General features: G+C 46.9%; 1 protein-coding gene across 10 annotated transcripts; it reads left to right on the top strand.

The window, feature by feature from the left end:
* Positions 1-3,201: 3,201 nt before the first annotated feature.
* TMEM268 (transmembrane protein 268) lies at positions 3,202-18,896 on the top strand. 10 transcript variants are annotated; one of them, XM_052814622.1, is made up of 11 exons: positions 3,203-6,921; positions 7,194-7,347; positions 9,317-9,649; positions 10,445-10,550; positions 11,521-11,630; positions 12,181-12,288; positions 13,506-13,655; positions 14,753-14,863; positions 16,548-16,628; positions 17,541-17,726; positions 18,556-18,896. In XM_052814622.1, exons 4-11 carry the CDS (start codon positions 10,511-10,513, stop codon positions 18,733-18,735), a joined length of 966 nt encoding a protein of 321 aa, XP_052670582.1. In that variant the 5' UTR covers positions 3,203-6,921; positions 7,194-7,347; positions 9,317-9,649; positions 10,445-10,510; the 3' UTR covers positions 18,736-18,896. The 10 variants fall into 10 exon arrangements, with proteins under 10 accessions (XP_052670585.1, XP_052670582.1, XP_052670575.1 ...); XM_052814615.1 differs by lacking the exon at positions 10,445-10,550; XM_052814616.1 differs by lacking the exon at positions 10,445-10,550 and having other exon boundaries at positions 7,194-7,901.
* The last annotated feature ends 315 nt before the right edge of the window (positions 18,897-19,211 follow it).

The following is a 19,211-nucleotide window of genomic DNA, read 5'->3' as shown; positions in this document are numbered from 1 at the left end:
GAAGCGAGTATTTCCAATTACTGCTCTCCAGGAAGGCTGGCTTTGTTTGCAGTGTAGATACTTTGTTTTAAATTGAGATTCTCTCATCTTGCACTGTGATGCTCTGGGAAAGGGAGATCTACTGCTGTCTTCGTGCCTAAGTCAGGCTGTGCCAGAAAAACACTCTGCAGGGAGCAGTTTTCTACTGACAGAGGTATGGAGTTGGGCATACAATTCCTTGCCTCTGAAATCTGATTTTCTAGACTTTTTGCAGCAAGTTTGGTTAGTAAGAGTAAAACCTACCCCAGCTGCTAATACAAATCTCTCTCCAAATTCTCCCTGCTGCTCATCTGCCTCCATAATCCCTTGCAGATGTGGCCCCATGTATATGAGCCATAGCTTGCTCTTGTGCCACAGAAAGGGCCAGAAGCAGCTTTGGGTACATACACCGCTGTCTGATTCCCTGAGTTTGAGCTTTCATCCCTGGAAATGCCACCCAACTGCCAGGATGGTGAGAGTCCTGGTGCTGTATGGAGGTAAGAAGTGGTCAGCACTCGTGTCTTGTTTGTGCAATGTCAAGTGAGTGGCTACTGCTGTTGGTGTCTCCCAGTTAAAACTGCTTGCAAATAAGCACTTTCTGGGATCAGCGCAGGCATATTAGGATTTACACAGTGCAGTTTGGCTCCAGTCACATCCATGTTCAGCAACAACAGTTTGGAGTTGATTTTTGTAGAATTTCTTTTCAGACATTATCTATTTATAGAGTTAATACTTTTTGCTTTTAAAATGCCATTGAGAAGGTGTGTCATCTGTACAAGCACCAGATGGACAAATGGCTTATTAACACCAGAATATGAGTGTCATCTGGACGGCTTAACGTGCAGTACGAGGTATAATTAGGACATGCATTTGTGCTGCTTGAAGCCAGAGTTCAATTTTTAAGGCACGTCTGTGTTGACAGAGCTTGCTTCCCACCCAGCTTGCGCTGTTTGGTCTGAAGGTCAGCATCTCCTTCTCACTGTTCAAGGAAGGAGGTAATAAAGAGCAGTTAAAGAGCTCAGCACCCCTCTGGCAGGGGAGGCAGAGGGGAAGTCAAAGGCCCTGATCCCACTCAGGTCCGCCACCTCTGCTCTGTCTAATGATGCTTGGGGTTTTTTTGGTCAGTTCAGAGCCAGTATGGGTTCGATCCCCTGTGCATTTGTTGCAGTTACATCCAAAAACATGAGAGAAAGGTCTGGTAATGAACAGGAAGGATGAAACGTGGTGTGTGCAGTGGCGGCAGGGAGGTCCCTCACCAGTCATTCACAGCCTGGGTGATCCCACCAGGGGCTGCAGAAAGCAGGCGAAGGGCAAGGTGGTGCCACCGCTGGAAGATTCATTCAGACAGTGTGGAATGGCAGGGGAGAATGCTCCTTTCTGCATTTGGTTCATGGTGCTTCCTGTGACATAAGAGCAATCATAATTTAATTATTTTTATAGGAGCATTTTGTGTGATATTTAACTTGTAATTTTTTTTGTTTGTTTCAGAGAAAGTAATTTTCCCCTCTAAAGATCCCCCCTGCTCTTTTCCCTTCCTCCCTTTCCAGGGTCCAAACAGAGAAATAAAGGAGGGGAAGTCACCCATAACCCTGTATCTGGAGTCCAGGAGTTTGAGAGAACTTTCATTAAGAGGGGAGCAATTTTGACTTCCAGTGCTTTATCAGAAACTCCCCCGGAATCTTGATTTGGACAGTTTCAGAAACATGAGAGAGGACCCTAAATTTTCCCAGTGCTGTGCTACTGTTGAAGATCGATGAGCTGTTTCTCGTTCTGCCTTGCAGTGACAGACTGGCTGCTAGATGGTAACATAAACGAATCGTTAAAGGTATTCCAATGCGTAAGCCAAAATTTGGCAACCTTAAATTCCTCATTCTTCTGCTTTTGTGAGGTCCCTACACAATTCCTGATGATCTTTATTAAAGTTGGAGCTTTTTTTTAATGCTAGATATAAGCCCATCAAGGTGCTGGCAGTCCTTCTCCCCTCCCTTCTATCCACAGCTTTGAGCTCCTGCTGTTTTCTCCTGCACTGGTGCCCATCTGACCCCAGAGTGAGCAGAATTAACTGGCAGTAAGTAACCCTACAGAAAAACCAGCAGTTTCTGGCCTGTGAGGCAGCTCGTGGGAGATGCGATTGTCGCAGCAGTAGCTGCATGTAGAGTAGCCGGGCTCAGTCTTATAAAAGCACACCCTAATTTTGACTGACGTAAATACTCTTGTACTCTCTTGCCGTTCTGGTGTACTGTCACGCAGTCCTATCTGTAGGTTACAAATAACTATGTAAAAAGAATGCCATTCCTCTTCCTTCTCTCTGCCTGTATAAAACCTGCTCATTTTTCCTCTTTGTATCTATTTTCCTCATTTGGACTCTTTGCCTTTTACCTGACATCACTAGTTCTTGCATTAATGCATAATAAGAAATACAAGCCTAGAACCCACTGATCCCAGCTGAGGTTTTGGCTTCAAAGTATTAAAAGACAGTCAAGAACCCTCAAGATTAATGTTTTGTTGAAAAAGTTCCCCAAACTAATCCAAGAAAGGAGCATAGTGTAATCTTTCTTTGAGGTTGAAAGGAGAAAGTACCAATTTCATGCAGAAAAGATTCTATCTCGGACTGGCATAGGAATAGAAAATAAATAGGTATTAAATTACATTCAGCTGTCTCAAAATAATCTAATAAAGCATCTTCTGGATCAATAGCTGAATCATTATCCAAGGCACATAGCAAGCTTTCCCTCCTAATTTGAGATACAAGAAAGAGGTTTTTACATTACCATAATAAAAAGAATAATACTTTAAGTCTTCATAGGAAAAAGGCAGAACTAGGGAAAAAAAACAAGAACTACACTTTATGCCTTAAGCAAGTGTCATTTTTCATTTGAAACATGTAATTTAGGGATATTGTGAAATAAAGTTTTTATATTTTATGACGGTCAATCTGTCAGCTTTGCTGAGCTGTTTGACAAAAAAAAAACCAACCCAGAGTCCGTGAAAGAAGACTTTGTGTGCAGGAAGAGAGGGGAAGGGCAAGACAAGGCTTTCAACAACATTGTTCTCCTAATTAAGGCTCACTGGAAAAAAAAAAAAGATGGAACAGTTAGTCACTGAAAATGCAGTTTCATCAAAAGCAAATGAGATCTGCCCATGTTGGCTGCTGCTCACCGCTGCAGTGTGCACAGCCACAAACAAGACTTATGTAGGGAGAAACTGCAGTTGTGTGCAGACCATGGCAAATAAAGCAGGAATAAGTGATGCATTATCAGCCTTTCAAATATTGCAAAAAAGTTAAGTGTATCAAACCATGTAGTACATATAGAGAGAATATGGTCTTAGGAGTTGGAATAGGAAAAAGCAGACTAAAGAGTACATGTCTCAGCATTTAAAGCAGTGGGACTTGAAGTAGTGAAGAGTGATCTCGGAAATGATATTAAGAACATGATAGAGGATGAGGTTATCCCTGAGGACAGGAGGTTTCGGTGGTTACTGTCAGTCTGGCAAAGCACTTCAAATGGCAGATATTTTTTTCCTGGAATCAGGTTCCCTGCAATATATTCATTAATGCAGCATGATGGAATAAGGAGTAGTTATAATATATGTCCAGGGCATCAAGCTGGGAAGAGATACAAACAGTACAGAGGACTGAATTATAATTCAAAATGATCTTGATAAATGGGAGAAATGATCTGAAACCAATAGCATGAGACTCCCTGAAGAGAAGTGTAACACTGAACTGAGAAAGGTGAAATCAAATACACAAAACCCAAGCAATCAATAACCAGCTGTACAGCATCGCAGAAATTGTGAAAATGAGGGTGAACTCCCCCAGACTCAGCAAATGTTTTGGTTTTGAAATGAAGTCACCACTGTACAGCATATTGATTCAAGTGTCCTACGTAAGATGGGAGTGAGAAAGAGAGAGTTGTTAACGCTCATGAATGTGGTGAGGTCTCGGTGTCCTGTTTGGACACTGAGCTTTGAAAAAGATGAAAATAAATTGCTCTTTGAATAGAGTATCGAGGGGCCCGGGGAGGTTTGGCAAATGTGGCTCAGAGTGATGATGATGATGATGGGGAGGTAAGGGATTATTTTGTCTAAAGACTCCATGACAGTGGAGAGTGGAGAAGTCTCGAAAAAAATTAGAGGTTGTTTCAAAGTGGACAGACATTGAATTCTTCACCAGATTCACTGAGGCTAGAAGAAGTAACCAGCTTCATTTGAAATGGGAAAGATTTAGTTTAGAAGTGCTTTTTACCAGGAAGGTTGTGGGGCGGATGGCTGTGGAGGCTCCAGCATTGCCACTGCTGGAGTCCTGCTGACCCCATGTCCTGAGGCTGTGTGGTTGGGTTTTGTCCCCTAATAACTGTTGGCCCTGGCAGCTGGTTTCAGTCACGTTGGAAAGAAGGGTGAGGTCTCATTTGACAGCAGGGTGAAAGTGTCCCTTCGTGAGAAGGCTGCAGTGGGAGCTCGTCACTTAATTATGGGAGAGTTAAGACCAGGAAGCAGAAAATAGACAAAAAGCAAGTGAAGTGAGAGAGGGAGACTTTGCAAATAGCTTTGTTGTGGGTTAATGTAAGTCAGGACATGCTTCTTCATAAATACAAGTGAGTAAAGCTCAAGACAAACCTCAAGCTGCCTTAACACTGATTTGCATAAAACAAATCCCCAAATCCCCTGCCAGCCAGCACAAGCTGAACATACAGCCGACACGATGCTTCCTGGAGCAGAGAAGTCTGCATTTTCATTCATTTTCATTCATTTCATTCATTCTCATTTCAGTTTTTGGAAGACCTTCATTTGCAGACTTTCATTTTTAAATGGGGCCACTTTCAGAGGATGTCAACTGGGCTCCGCGAAACAGAAGCACCTCCAGTCTGCGTTGGGATCCTGCCAGCATCCTCTCTCTGTTTTACAGTCAAATAGTTCCCTATTTCTTGTGAGCCTTTGCCTGACTCTCTCCAAAGTCCTTTCTAGTTTACTGATTGACTTTGCATTTGCTGTTAATTACAGCTTTCCTTCTTGGCTTTAAGAGGGTTAAATTTCTAATGCTAAAGTTTTGGTAGGGCTATTAACAGGTGGGGTAGGAATGTTACAGACACATCTTTGTGTTTCAGAAGCCCAGATATAAAGGCTTATGTGCAAATACAACAGCAGCTTATTGTCCAGCTAGAATCTAAAATGTGTGTTTATTGGAATATATTAATCATTGAATATTTTATAGACTATTCTGTGGGACCTGTGACTACAGGATACCTGCTTGGATTGAGAAGATACTTGGTAGGATCTCACTTGCCTAACAAAGGCATAAAAATTGTGCCCCAAATAAAGTGATCAGAAAACTAACACCTGCAAAAGGTTTCTGAGCATGTGGCTTGATGACTGCTGAAGTCAGGAAGAGTCGGGCTAGGAGACCCTGACTCCTTACAATGCAACCTGCAGATCCATCATCTCCTTTGGGCCAGAGCCGCAAGTTCAGGGAGGTGGCTGGGTGGAAAACTATCTCAGAAAAATAACTGGAAAACCTTGCCTTCCATTTAGGTTTGTTTAAGCTTCTGTGGATCTTCCTCCTTGGTTCCTTAGATAGGTGTGAAACAGATGCTTTGAAAACCTTCAGAGACAAAGCCCGTCAGTCTAAAAATTCCTAAAGATTTAATAGTGTGTGGCCTTTTATATGAGCAGGATTTTTCTGCTTGTGCTGGTGGGATGAGGTGTTGATGCCAAGATCAGCCCATACATGCATGTCTTGCTAAACAAGAGGTGTACGGTGTATGTGGTGCAGGTAATTATGAACATTGCTTTGAAGTTTATTGCCCACACAGAGTTTTGCCTCGGGCATTTCTTTGCAGTGAGCTGACAGTGCTCTTTCTAAGCACTTTGGTTGTCATATCCTCCCTCTGGCAGGATCTTTATGTGGGTGAGAAGAGGAGGAAACGAAGCCAAAGCTTTTGATGAGAATCGTTTGCAAAAGAACCTAAAGCTTTGCATGGCCCTATCTTGGGTGGGGATTTGAGCTGGGCCTTGAGCTAGTGACAACAGCAAGAGATTTATCTGATTTTTCTCAATACCTGGACAATGTTACTATGTGAGATGCCGGTTTCCAGTGTAACAAGATCCCATGTGGTTAAGCAGCTTTGGAGTCTGTTGCCCGTGCAGCCACGTGATGTAATGAACGCATTGCTCAGCAATGTCTGGAGCAAGCAGGGCTGCAGAAATTCATCCCTCCAAGAGAACGACATTTTCTCCAGGAAGTGTACACAGGCACTGCAATAAAGCTTCTTTTTTTTTTTTTTTTTTAAACCATTCACTAAGACTAACAGTCACGAAGATACTTGATTCACTCTGTTCCTAGCCTCCATGGATCCTCTAGCTTTTGGTGAGCCGTGAAACCATAATTCCCAGGCAAAGGAGTCTTCTCTCCTGTGACGTCTCTCAGCATTATCTCTTTGCATGAAAGTGAATGACTTCCGCAGCATGTGAAGCTCTTCTGGGGGGTCTGTCTGACTGTGTGTTAGAGCCTACTGCTTTTCTTCGGAGTACAGCAGCTGGAGAGGAAACTTGCACCCACCCGTTGTACCAGCACAGCCTCCTGTTTTGAGGAGGGTTACGGTTCCCCCTTCTGCAACTTATTCCTGTTTTTCTGTGCTTTAACATGACCTTTTGCTAAATATACAGTGACCCGTTCTCAGCCTTGATCTTCGTTCACCTCTTCTGATTTCTCCAGCCCTATCGTCAATGCTTAGCTTTCATTAATATATTCACGGCAATTAATCTCACACGACCTTGGGATTTGTACTTCGTGAGTCCTGCCCAGCTGATCGAGGAGGAGGACAGCCTTCTGTCTGTGCCACTCTTCAGCTCTTCACAGCCTTTAGGGTCCAGCTCCAGCTCTGGACCCCCACCCTGCAAAAGGTGAGGATAACTCCTGTGGCAGAATCTCCTCCCATGGCTGTGTCTTCAGTGTGGAAGCACTTTTGAGGAACTCTAGAGGGTTAAAACCATGTTTCTGAAACCAGCCTAGGGGAAAAGTCACATGCACAAGGGAGATTTTGCAAGTTGGTGCTTGCAGCTTAGGGTAATGGGAGGGAGCACGGGGACACAGGCTTTTTGCCTTGGGTGAGCTGTGCCTGGTTAGCCCGTGGTCCCTGGGAGATGCAGGGAAGAGAGTGACCTTCTCCACGCAGGTTGGGGCTGCGGGACCGGAGACATCCCTGCACAGTGGTGGGACAGCCCAGCATCTGGGCAGTGTGGAGTGGGATGGTGGCAGATAAAGGACAGTGAGGAGGAGGAGGAGGGAGCTGAGCTGGCTCCCCAGGACCATGAAGCGAGCTGGACCAGGTAAGCCTCTGCCAGCTGCTGTGGAAATGAAGCAGAAGGACTTGCTGAACGTTTCTCTGCTGTTTAGCTAGGGCTTGGAGGTGTCCTAAAAAGAAGGTTCATAGGCTGAACGAGGCAAAGTCACCAGAGAGATGTCGGCATTGCATAAAGAATAAGAAGAGACGTAGAGAGACACAGAGCCTGGGGAGTGCAGGAGATGAGAGGATGCCCCTGGTGTTAGCACAGGAGGTGGCAGGGGAAGATTTGGGGGGGACCCATCTCCAAAAACGGGCAGTTGTTCTGCAGCAAAAGGCAATGGAGCCAAACGTGGTCTATGCTGCACAAAGAGGTAAAAGCAAAGCTGCTTTTGCCGACGAGCTCATCCTGGCTGGGGAAGGCTGTTTCCCTCCTGCAGCTCCCCGATGGGCTGGGGAAGGCTGAGCTGCCCTCACCCTGCTGCACCATTTGCTGTCACCTCCTGGGGACTGTCCTCCAGAGACTCAAAATTCTCGACATGTAAGCCAGAGAGCCTTGATTCACCTCTAACTTAACGTGACAGCAGCAACAACAGGGTGGTAGGTTTTAATTAGGTTTTCCTTTTGTTTCCTCCGTTTTTTCACTCTTTGCTTTGCTGCTGTTCTGTGTGGGCTTTTCTGTCTTGTTTTTCATTTTCCCTTCTGTTTTATGCTAACCCAAAGGGATTGAAGGCAAAAGGGGGAAAGGAGTGAGAAAATTCACTGTCTGAATGCACCTTTTGGTGCTGGGAGATGTCCTGTGTAACACATGGCTGCCCATGCTTGGCAAAGAAATCGCAGAGGAGAGCCACACTCAACGTACAGCAGAACTGCTCCACACCTGCGCTGGTGAAAAGTGGGTGCTGTGCCCATCCTGTGTATGCACACACACACTGCACACCTCTTGTGCAATGTGTACCATGGCTTGATTCCTTTAAGTGTGAGTTTCCAGCCCTCTGCAGGTTTTTTCTGCAATCAGAAGAACTTTTTATGTTGTTTCTCTTGCCTGAACTTCCTTTTTGACAGTCCTTCAACTGGTGACTATCCTGGCTTTGTGTAAGGGGGTAATTGCAGCAACAACTATCAGTCAAAAATAAAGCAATCCTCTTTGGAAGGAAAGCAGATGAGCTCTGTGAGGCACTCTTACACCAAGAGACAGCAACAGGCTCCTGGTGCAAAAGTAAGACCAAGCAGAGGTTAAAAAGTGAATGGTAGTTTTGGAGAGCCAGTGTGGAGGCAGCTGACCCACATGAGTCGAAGATAATTGAAACGTAAACTTCAGAGTCTTCCAAGCATTTGCTTTAATAACCACCCACAGGTCCTGGCAGTAGGTTAGAGACCTACGTCGCAGCATTTGCCTGGAAAAATGGTGGGCATGGTGCCTGCTGCGGGGACATGCCCCATCGGCTTCTTGCACTGCCCGCGGTGGAGAGGAGAGGGGAAAGGAAAGCAGAGACCCTCAAAGGCTTTGCTCCTGCTGGGTGAGAGCTCCTGCTTGCCTCTGCCTTCAGTGGATGCATTTTTCTTCCTTATCTGCACTGCTTCCTTCGTGTGGTGGGGAATTACCCACGGCGTCAGTGAGTGGGGTGCATCACTTCCAGGGAGGGGCATTTACACCATCTCCACTTTCTTCTGAAAGTGCCTGCTGAAAGCAATAGCAAAAAGCCTGTTGGCTTCACAAGGAGAAATCCTGCCTATTTCTTGACTAATTGTTCACAAAATATGAATAATTAAGGATGTCAGGATAATTTAAGGAATATTTAAGGATAACTTTTCCATCTATTAATGAAAGAAAAAGGGTAATTGCAGCAAAAGGCGAGCCTGTGCGTACTCCACTCATAGCTGGCTAACACCTACTGGTGATAACATCCACAGGGAGCGGGGTCCAAAGAGCAGAGTGCACCCAAGTAGTCTGTGCTGTTACCCTTTTTTTTGCTGTGTCTGCAAGATCTGGGATTTTCTTTTCCTCTTTTCAGGGCTAGAAAATGCCTCCTTGCTCATGGAAAGCAGGATCTCGAAGAAGTCGTCGGAGGGAATGTGAATGAGGATTTCACAATCTGCTCCCCAAGAGGAGAGCAAGCCGGCTGCCTGCTGCCTTGGGGCTGAACCAGTGTTTCTTAGCAGTGAAAGACAAGGCAGATATACAAAGTGCTGGATTTCTGACAATACGACATAGAGTCCCTCAAGGAGAGGCACCTTCAGCATGGCCCATAAAAGCCAAGCTGGTGGAATTGAGAAAAACAGGTCGCTTTCCTCCATCCTGTACTGTAAGAGTGATTTAAAGGAAGGATCCATGCAGTGGGCGAAAGGTAAGCGAGCAACTTGTTGATGATAAGGAGGAAGGCAGTACTGAGTACAGTGCCCTTAAAATAACAGAAGACAGATTTTTCAAAGATGCTCATTAACAGCAACTCATTTGCAAAAGTGACTAAACCTTATGGATGTTTCAGCATTTTGGGGAGGGGATGGAGACACTGACTTTTTTGGAAAGCCTGATATATAGGAATGAATGGACATCCACCTATTGAAAACCAGGACCCTGGAAGTCCTCTTCTCTTAGCCTTCAAAAGTCAAGAAATCTTTGGGAAACTTGACCTGTGCTTTCCGAGTGACTCCCTTCCCCGGTAACAATTTGCTTGCTCTCTGCAGCACTACTTCGGAAACCACCTGAGGTGCTGTGCAGAGACAGAAGGCAGTGCCATGGGTGGCTGTTCTCACCGAGACCTCCACGCACCATTCAGCAGGGCATCCTTTTTGCTTGCTCAGTTCATGGCACCTCCTTAGTGCTCAGTTTTTGCAGGGGCGAAGCAGCTCTTGTCACTCCAGCAGGCTCCAGCAGAGGTCAAGGAGCTGAGCCCCTCTGCAAATCTCGGGGATCTCAGCTTGGCACCCAGCTTGCTAGACTTGGTGCCAAGCAACTTGACCAAAGCCACGGAGAACAGGAGAGCCGAGCCCAAGGCTGGGGCCATTTGTTTTTATTCTTGCTTTATACTCACCACCTCCACTGCTCTGTGTCAGGAGGAGATAAACCTCAGCAAACAAGCAGGACCTTGTTATCCTGGAGGTTTCAGATGCATCTACTCTTCCCTTTTTACTCGATGCAGTCATGCCCTATTGTAATGTAATTGACTCGTTTCACTTGGCATCTCCTGTTCCTGAGCAGTGAAGAGATGATGAGGATGAAGGACATAAGTGGGAGAGAAGGGGAAGGTGAGTGCATGCTGCGTTTCAGCCAGCACAGCAGTCTGGGAGAGCACTAAGTGGCAGTGTCAGCAGGAGCAGCCCCAGGGGACACCTGGCTGACCCCGGATCTGCAAATGGGAAGGAAAGCAGGGTGAAATGTTTCAGTGAAACAGGATCTCATCTGAACAAGCCACTTCCTTAGACTCGATCTCTTCCCCTTGACGTAGCACAGCTTGTGTAAACTCTAGATGAATGCCAGATGGGATGCCTGGAGATCACAGCTCTCCTGTGCAGCTCCAAGGCTGCTGTGCCTCAGCTCGGAGCAGCCTGCTCCTCAAATCTAGGACAGGCTGTCCTCACACTTTCTAGGCTCCTGACTGCAACTTGTGTCTCTAGATTACATCTCTGATCCTAGCCCTAGCTGAAACTGGGAAGCTGAGACCCTTGAGCAGAGCCGTGCTGCCCAGGAGCACTGCTGGAGATGGGAACTGGATGCTGGAGGACCTATGGGGCTCATGCTCCAGGGCAGCCCTGCCACGTCACAGACAATGTGATTATTGGAAAGCGCTTTAATTTGATTGCTCAAGTTTTTTCTTGTGGTGGGTGGGGTGGGTAGGCAATGGGGGATCTCTCTAAGAGGTAGATAGCCTTAGCAACAGGGAGGAGCTTGAGTCCATTGTCCTTTCTGTCAGGGATCAGTGAGACAAGACATTATCCTGCTGAAGATCAGAGCATCATGTTATCTCTGACTGCTCACTCCTGGAATGTGTTTGGGGTTTCCTCCCCTTTTGTAGGTTGTTTCCTTACAGGGGACATCAGGCTTCTTCCAAAGCTCCTTGTGATGTTCTTAGAAATGTCCAAGGGGGTATTCTGGATCCATTTAAAACATGTCAGGGTGGTCTGCATTCCTCAGCCTTCCCTTTGCCACGTGCTACTTAGCTGCTGGGAGGAAAACCCATACCAGAGCTGTGCTCATGACTCCTTTGGGCTCTTGCAGAACGCCCCAATGGCCAGGTATTCATGGTGCTCAGCATGGACAACAACTGCTCAGCCACCTCCTTTGACATGGAGCTTTGTGCAGAGAAATTGAAGTCCCTTGGGGTTCAGGTAAGCTCCTCGCGTTATCTCCCCTGGGGACCCTGTAGGAGTGAATGCTAGCTGCATTAGCATCATTTGCATTTGCACCCACATCACAGACAGCTTTTCTCTTTTTTTGGTTTGAGAGTCGCTTGTTTCAGTTCAACTTCAGTCTATTCCCCATGGACTGCAAGTCAACTGTAATGATCTTGACTTAAACCTCCATGAAGAAACCCATTCAACATAGGTTCTATTGAATTGCTTGAAAGTCACTCTGATGAGATGGAGCATCCCTGTCTTATCTTGTCCTTTGTCATAAAAAGGTGGTTTTCTCTTGTGACTTCCCCTGCACTTTCCAGGGAGATATTACTCAGTGCAAATGAGGCAAGAACACAAGTTTTTGGTCTGTGACAGCTGTATGGATGAGATTGGAGGTGCACTCTGCGGGAGGGTGCTCTGGGACAGAGCTTTCAGTCACAGTGCCGGCCTGGCCCCTCGGTGACTGCCCAGGCTAGTTCTGATGGGACTAGGAGCCCAAAACTGGAGGGTGGACCTAGTTTTCTGTTTGCTCCCTGAGCAGGTGGCAGAGGATCAGTGGAGAAGGTTAATCCAGGACGCTGTCCTGAAGCCTGAAGTGAGACGGTACATGTTCTACAACTCCAGGGCATTCCAGATAGCCATCGCCGTGGTAAGGACAGTGGGGTCTCTTGCTTGCCATAGATGTGTGCTCGCTGAGATGCATCAAGACCTATACCTGGGATTCTTGTGGCCAGGGAGGGAGAGGGGTTTGAGTGGGGAGGAGATACTGGTTTTTACACATCCTAGTGGGTTCCTTTGGAAATCCCAGTTCACAGAATTTCTGTAGATGGAGGGCAAGGCACATTCTCCAACCCGTTGCTGGTAGTCCCACCGAAGCAGGCTGGATAACCAGCATATGTGGAAGTAGTACTACCTACATCAGACATTTTTTAACTTGATTTTAAAAATCTGCAGATATTCTGGTTCTGATGCTAATTTAGACTAATGGACCAGTCAACTTTGGTTACTGAGGTTATTGTCTAGTCTTGCTTGTTGTCTTCTGGTGAGAGAAGCTTCTCCAGAGACCCCGATCATTAGCATCTACAGCAAGATGCAGTGTGCTGAGGGTGCGATAAAATCTGATTCCTTTGTTTTAGTTGCATTTATTTTTTTGGATAGCAATTATACATGTCTTCTCGCCTTTCACTAATATTGTAGGAATTGGTGCTCAGTGTTTTGAGGGTTTTGGTGCCTGTTTAGTGCAAATGAGTTTTATTATTGCAAGACGATGCTGTGGCACGCTGTGCTGTACACATCTTATTTGCTTCTAGGCAATCTCCTGCCCAAATGTCTGCTATCTAAAGTAAAGGCCAAATTATTTCAGTTTTGCCTGTCTTTATGCAAAGGCCAGGTTTGTCAGTCCTTAGCATAGTCCTTGAATCCAGTGTCAGTGTCCACTATTTCAGCGTTATTGTAATTGAGTAGTCTCTGCACCACCTTGAGTGCTTTGACATAGGAGCTTTCTAAATACAGGGACTATTAGAAGTATTATCAATATGCCTCAGTGAGTGCATTTCTTATCTAAATGAAAGAACTCGGTCGAAATCCTCCCTAGGTATGAATCATCATTAATAATTCACCCTCTGTCTTTGATGACTAGTAATTATTTATAATAAACCAGGGCTCACTCAGTCCTTCTAGTCCTTTCTTTCCCCTATTTATTATTGGAAAAAACTTCTGTCCTTCCTCACCCTCTAAAAATCTTGTGTGACTTGATTTATGGTAAGGTATTACCCTGGGAGAAGGGACTGGTAGTTTTCTTCTTCCTGTGACTTATCTCACTTTCATAGTTTTGTGGCTATCATCAGTCTCTCTGGGTTTTTACAGGTTTTCTACATGTCTCTCTGGACAAACATTTACTCCACAGTCCAGCTGTGTTCCTTCGGACGCTACTGGGAGGCCAGCGTGCTGGTGACCCTGGCTGCTGTAGCAGTCACTGTAGTTGTGATACTGGTTATCGATTGTCGCCAGAGGAAGGTAAGAGGAGGCTGCTTGTGTGCAGGCACGCAGTGCGTGGGGAGCAGGACTCCCTCCCACCAAAGTGCTGGGACCCAGGTCATCTCCTAGATGCATATGAAGAACAGAATTACCCGGGGAGGAAGGAATATTTTTACAGCAGGCTCAGAGATCAGGTTCAGGCAAGGGATGCTTTACAGCCAAGTTAGGTGTCATAATGCCTCGAAAGTAGGTGTTGGAGCCCGGCAGGCTGGCTCCAAGCGCCTGCTGTCACTGGAGATAAAGCAACTGTTGCAGAGCGCGGTTTGCACTCCCACGGATGGTGAGAAGCCGCAGGAGCTCGCCAGCAGAGCTGGCTCCTGCCCTGCTTCTGACGATGGTCCTTGCAGTCTCGGCTGTGTGCAGCCATTAATAGCATCGTTTACTTGTGTTGCTGTGGTGCTCTGGACCTTGCAACAGGTCCAGAACAAAAAGGCAGCTCCTAACCCATGGAAGTTGCAATAAAATTATAAAACTGAGGTAGACTGGGCAGTGGAAGGAAGTAGGGAGATGACGTTAGCATGAGAGGCAACCAGCCTGCAGCATCCAATGCTTGGTTGTTGTCAACTTTTGTTTGTAGGAATCACAGGAGTACGGATATTACTAAGTGATCTGAAGAGTAATATTGGAAAGACTTGATTCAAAATCCAGAGGGGTCTTTGCACTGATTTTAATTGCACGGATTTTGGAGCAAGCCTCTAATGACAGCTGTGCAATGATTCTTCCAAAGGGAAACCTGGCAAACATGCAGGTGCACAGAGGTTCAGGAAAGGAGTCCTTCACTCAGGGACTGCTGGGGAAGGAAGAGAGAACATGATACTGGAAGTCGATTCCACTTCAGACATCTTGTCTGTAAGAGAAATAATCCTTAGTGAGATTTCTGGCTCCACAGACATCCACCAGCGGTGGCTAGGCCAATACTGACGGCTGGTGACAGTCCTGCCTGACTGCAGACTGCTCTTGTTACTGCTTTCCTTTCAGAGATGTGGTATTTGGGATTATCCAGCTGCACTTTGTAGCATTAGGCTGGCCCAACTTTTGCTGGAGATTGTGTTAATTTTTCCTGCGTTCTTTAATAGATAAACGTGAATACAGATGTGAGGCTGGCAGCTGTCAATGAAATCTTTATCAAACATGGTTTAATAGTAGGGATAACAGATGCTCTGGATGGGCCACACAACATTCTACAAGTATCCTTTCTGTAGGGAATCATTTGTACCCCTTCTGGGTAGCTAATGATATGGACGTATTCACTGATGTTATGATCCATGAGGATCTCCAGTGGGTGGGATTTCTAGGATTCATTTTTTCTCCTATTGGATGGCATGAGGGATTGGGTATCTTTTCTTCTCCTATAAGTGAGGATTGAGATATGCCCAAAGGCAATTGGAAATAGTGAGTCTAAAAGATCGAAGTGGGATTAGTCCTTTCGGCAGGCAATTATTCCTGAAAGTGTATTATACTTACATGACAGTAATGATTCTTATTATAAGCAGAGTGACAGCAATATGCCTATGGCAAAAAAAAAAACAACACAGAGAAAACCAGAATGCCTGTCCCTGGGAGCTCATGTTCTGCCTTGCAGAGACAAACTAAGCCAACAGCATCCAAGTGCCTTTGCTCTCCGGGTGATTTGTAACCCTGGGCTCCCTCCTTCAGGCATGTTAGAGAACTTGATTTCACCGTGGGTGTCTCTGGCAGCCAGGTCTGTAGCTGCCAAGCACTTCTGACCTTCATGGTCTTTTAAAAGTGCGGGTTGAAGAAACTAGGTAGAGGGAGGCTCATTTGCTGCTTTTTAGAGATACCTTTTCTGGACTAGCCAAAGATTTAGGGGAAAAAAGAGAATTCTAACACAGCATGAAAGTGTTAAAGGAAGGTGAGAGAGATGGTCTCCCAGATTTGCTGGTGGACCTCACTCCCCTCCATATATACAGAGGTATGAAATAGAAATGGAGGGGGAGCCAAGGCTGAAACACAGGGTCAGAGAAGGGGGCAGGGAATACCGCAGGAGGGCCAGCAGGGGTGAAGTCACGCAGAATGAGGAGAAAACACTTAAGAACCTGAATTAGACATTTGTTCAGACCAGCATAATTTTGCACCTCAGTAAGTGAGGACTAATCCAAGGAGCCTTCACCTCTACCTACATGTCCCAGAACTGCCTGAGAGCAGAAAACAACCCAAGGATTTATGATTTCTCAGTCTGCTCCAATGTCATATCCTTTTTAACCCTCTAGCTTTTATGCTGTTCCTGAATCCCCTTGATAATGGCAGCTTGAGTAGATATACAAGGGCAGACCTTTGGCTGCCTTCTTGGGGCTGCTGCTCTCAAAGCTGGCACAGCTAACAACCCCAACATGTTGCTCCTGGTAGACTCTTTGCAAACAGTGCCTCCGTCCTGAAGACAAGCGTGAAGTACAGTAAATTTTGTAAAAATAAATTGAATGAATCCCTAGAAACAAAGGAAAGAAAGCAGGAAGGAGTTTAGGGGAGCTAAGTCACGGTGACCCACCAGTTTATTTAGATGTAAGGCCACTGAGTGAGTGATGGGCAATGGCCCTGGATTATCCCAGTTTTCACCCCACCAGGATGCAGGAGGTGTGCCAGGAGGACTGGCTGCCCTCTGGGGCAATGTCCCCATTCCCTGCCATCCCTCTTCTTTTCCTCTTTCCCTTGAGGTTTTGCATTAGCCCAGACCCTCTTGGCTTAAAATTAGCCCTGTGATGTGTTATTTGGTTCCCGTGTCCTGAGCACCCTATGGGCACCACCTGCCTTTGCTCCGCTTCCTGCAAGGCTGGTACCAAGAGCCGCACGGAGGTGGAGGGCTGCGGAGTGGGAAGCGTGGAAAGACCCCTTCCTTAACCCTGCCCATCCCAGCTGTGGTTCGTGCACTTCAGCCCGGAGCGCTGCCTCCAGTCCTTGGCAGCCCACATCACGGACCTGCAGAGGATGCAAGAGGTAAAGGATGGTGGGCACAGCCCGAGCTCCCGCAGGGACACGTGCAGGTCCACCCCTATGCCCCGGCTTTGGTGGGATGGAGGTGGGCAAGGAGAACTGAGTGTTTGAGTGTCCTCCTGGGCATCCCCTGCTGTGAACTGGGAGCTGGACAGACTGGGAGGTGGATAAACTGCATCTGTCGGTGCCCAGTTCAGCAGGAATTGGTTTAGGTGCTGTGGTACGTGCATGTCTGGATAATTATCTGTACAACTTTAATAAAGGAAAGTCATCAAGAATCGAGGGTAAATTTTGAAAGCATGTGTCACAACTTGAAATAGTGGACACCTTGAGCTGTCCTTCTGAAATAAATGGGATAGCCTGAGGAATAAGTAAACACTGTACTGGGTTAACTGTATAAAATTTTTGTCCTCTTGGCCTTAAGAAAATGTTTTCCTCTATGCGCTTGTATAAATATACAAACACCGCACTCTCGTGCACTGAATTGCCCTTGCTGACCATGGGTGCAGGATGAGAGGTGAGGGGGTATAACCCTCCGAAAATCCCAAAGCTGCTCATCTCCCTGGATGAACTGACAAATGCAGATCGGGGGATGGACAGTAACACATCAATTCATATATTGGCTGATATAACTCATATGGTTTTTAAAGACAAGATTCTCCATGCCAGGCTCTGACCATCATGCTGGGAACAGTTGCTGGCACAAGACACAGCTGGTGATAGCAGCAGGGCTGTGGGATGAAGACACTCAGCTCCAAGTGCCGGGCACGGCTCTTGGCCAATGCTGTTTTTGACTCTTGGGATGATAACTCCCAGGAGTAAAAAACTTTCAGGAGGAAATCATGCTCTTTAAAGGCTGTCCTGAGGACACCGCTGCTGCCTTTGGAGGCCCCCCAAAATCTCTTTCTCTTCCAGTCAGGCTTGCAGCACAGCCTGGACCAGATCTGTGTGGTTATGGAGGCGGTGGTTCGGCCTGACCTGGAGACGGAGGAGGAGGCTTTGCGTGAAGAGTCCCCTCTTTTATCCAGTGGAGTGAATCCAAATAAAGAGCCCGTGACATGCAACGAGCTGCTCCACCTCGTTCCCAAGGGCCCACCAGAGGTAATGAGAAATATCCCTCCCTGATGGACAGAGGCACCAAATCACCTCCCCAGGCACCTCAGCTCCAAAATTCCCCTCAGCAGCTGCCAGCCATGGGGGACACCTCCTTTTTCACCAGTAGGAGCACCTGGAAGCCTGGAGGTCCACACACACCTTCTCCAGCCCTGACACTGCTGAGCAGTTAATGCTTACTGAGCAGCTAGTGCTTAATCCTTGAGGAATTCATGGATTGGGCTTTTCCTTGCTGGTGGCCAGGGGTCCTCTTTTGGAAGACAACGTCTCCCAGGGTCCATGCACGGACCCAGCACCTGTGTCCGGGCTGGGGATGAGGCATGGATGTGCTCAGCCTTTGTCTCCTCCATGGAGTGTGCCTTCAAAGACTTGTGCCATGCTGAGCAACAAATGTGTCCTCATTCCCGCTCAGCAAGAAGTTTCAAAAGGCATGATTTTGATTTATTTTACAGTTTTCCTCTCGCTGTTACTAAGCGAATTTGGTGCAGGTGACATCCCTGCAGATTGAAGCTCTCTGGCCATCTACAGGCAAAAAAAAGCAACAGGAGGCAGTGACGGAGCAGGCAGGTCCCCAAGAAGCCTGGCTCCTTGGCCACCCACTGGCGAGCGGTCATTTCATGTCACTCCCCCGTGGGGACAGTGTGCCAGCACTGCTGACCAGAAGGGGATCTGGGACAGTTATATATGCCATTGGCTCCTGTCCTGTTTCCTTCAGACAAGGACAGTCCTTGAACGCGGGAGCAAATGGTATTTCATGTAGCATCCACCCTTCCCGCAGGTAGATTCTCTGCTCTGACACCTCTCTTGCTTGTTCCAGGTGATGGCCCAGCAGCTCCTGGTTATCTTCAGCGGATGCTATGTCCGGCTCCTGGTCACCGGCCGTCTCCCTCGGGCCGTGGCAGGGGGGCACCTGGAGCACAGCAGCGTGCCCTGTCTCTGCCAGTTCATCAAGACCACCGCGCTCAACACACACCGGAGCTGGTTCATGGGCAGGTGACCAGAGGGGGCTGGAAAACGCTGAAATAAAAGCTGCCCATCCACAACAGTGTGAAGAAGCCATGGGGCAGAGGAGAGGGCTATAACTGTGCATCCTGGACTTATCCAGATGAATGAGTGGAAATATAACTCTAATAAAACATGCAAGACACTCACCAGAAAGCTGCTTACCTTTGAGATCTTCTGCCTGCCCACAGACTTAGTGTGAAGGAGTTGCTCTGGGGGTCAGAAACAATCCAGGGACAGCCTGGAGCTCCCTTGGGAAATTTCCCACTGCTCTTACTTGGGGGCCTCGGAGAGCCATGGGGAATACCTGCAGGTGCCAGCCCCACACCTTCGAAATGAAGTACATGGGGTTTTTTTAATACAAGGAAGACAGGGAACTCTGTGCATAGCAGTGTTGCAAATGTGATATTTGCTCTGGATTATGTTTGTGACACGTAGTTGCCAGTGACAGTGAGCTTTGTCCTGTGACAG

This window comes from Harpia harpyja, chromosome 19 (assembly GCF_026419915.1).
Source record: "Harpia harpyja isolate bHarHar1 chromosome 19, bHarHar1 primary haplotype, whole genome shotgun sequence".
NCBI classification, from domain to species: domain Eukaryota; kingdom Metazoa; phylum Chordata; class Aves; order Accipitriformes; family Accipitridae; genus Harpia; species Harpia harpyja.
This window is presented reverse-complemented; position numbering and strand designations above follow the sequence as displayed.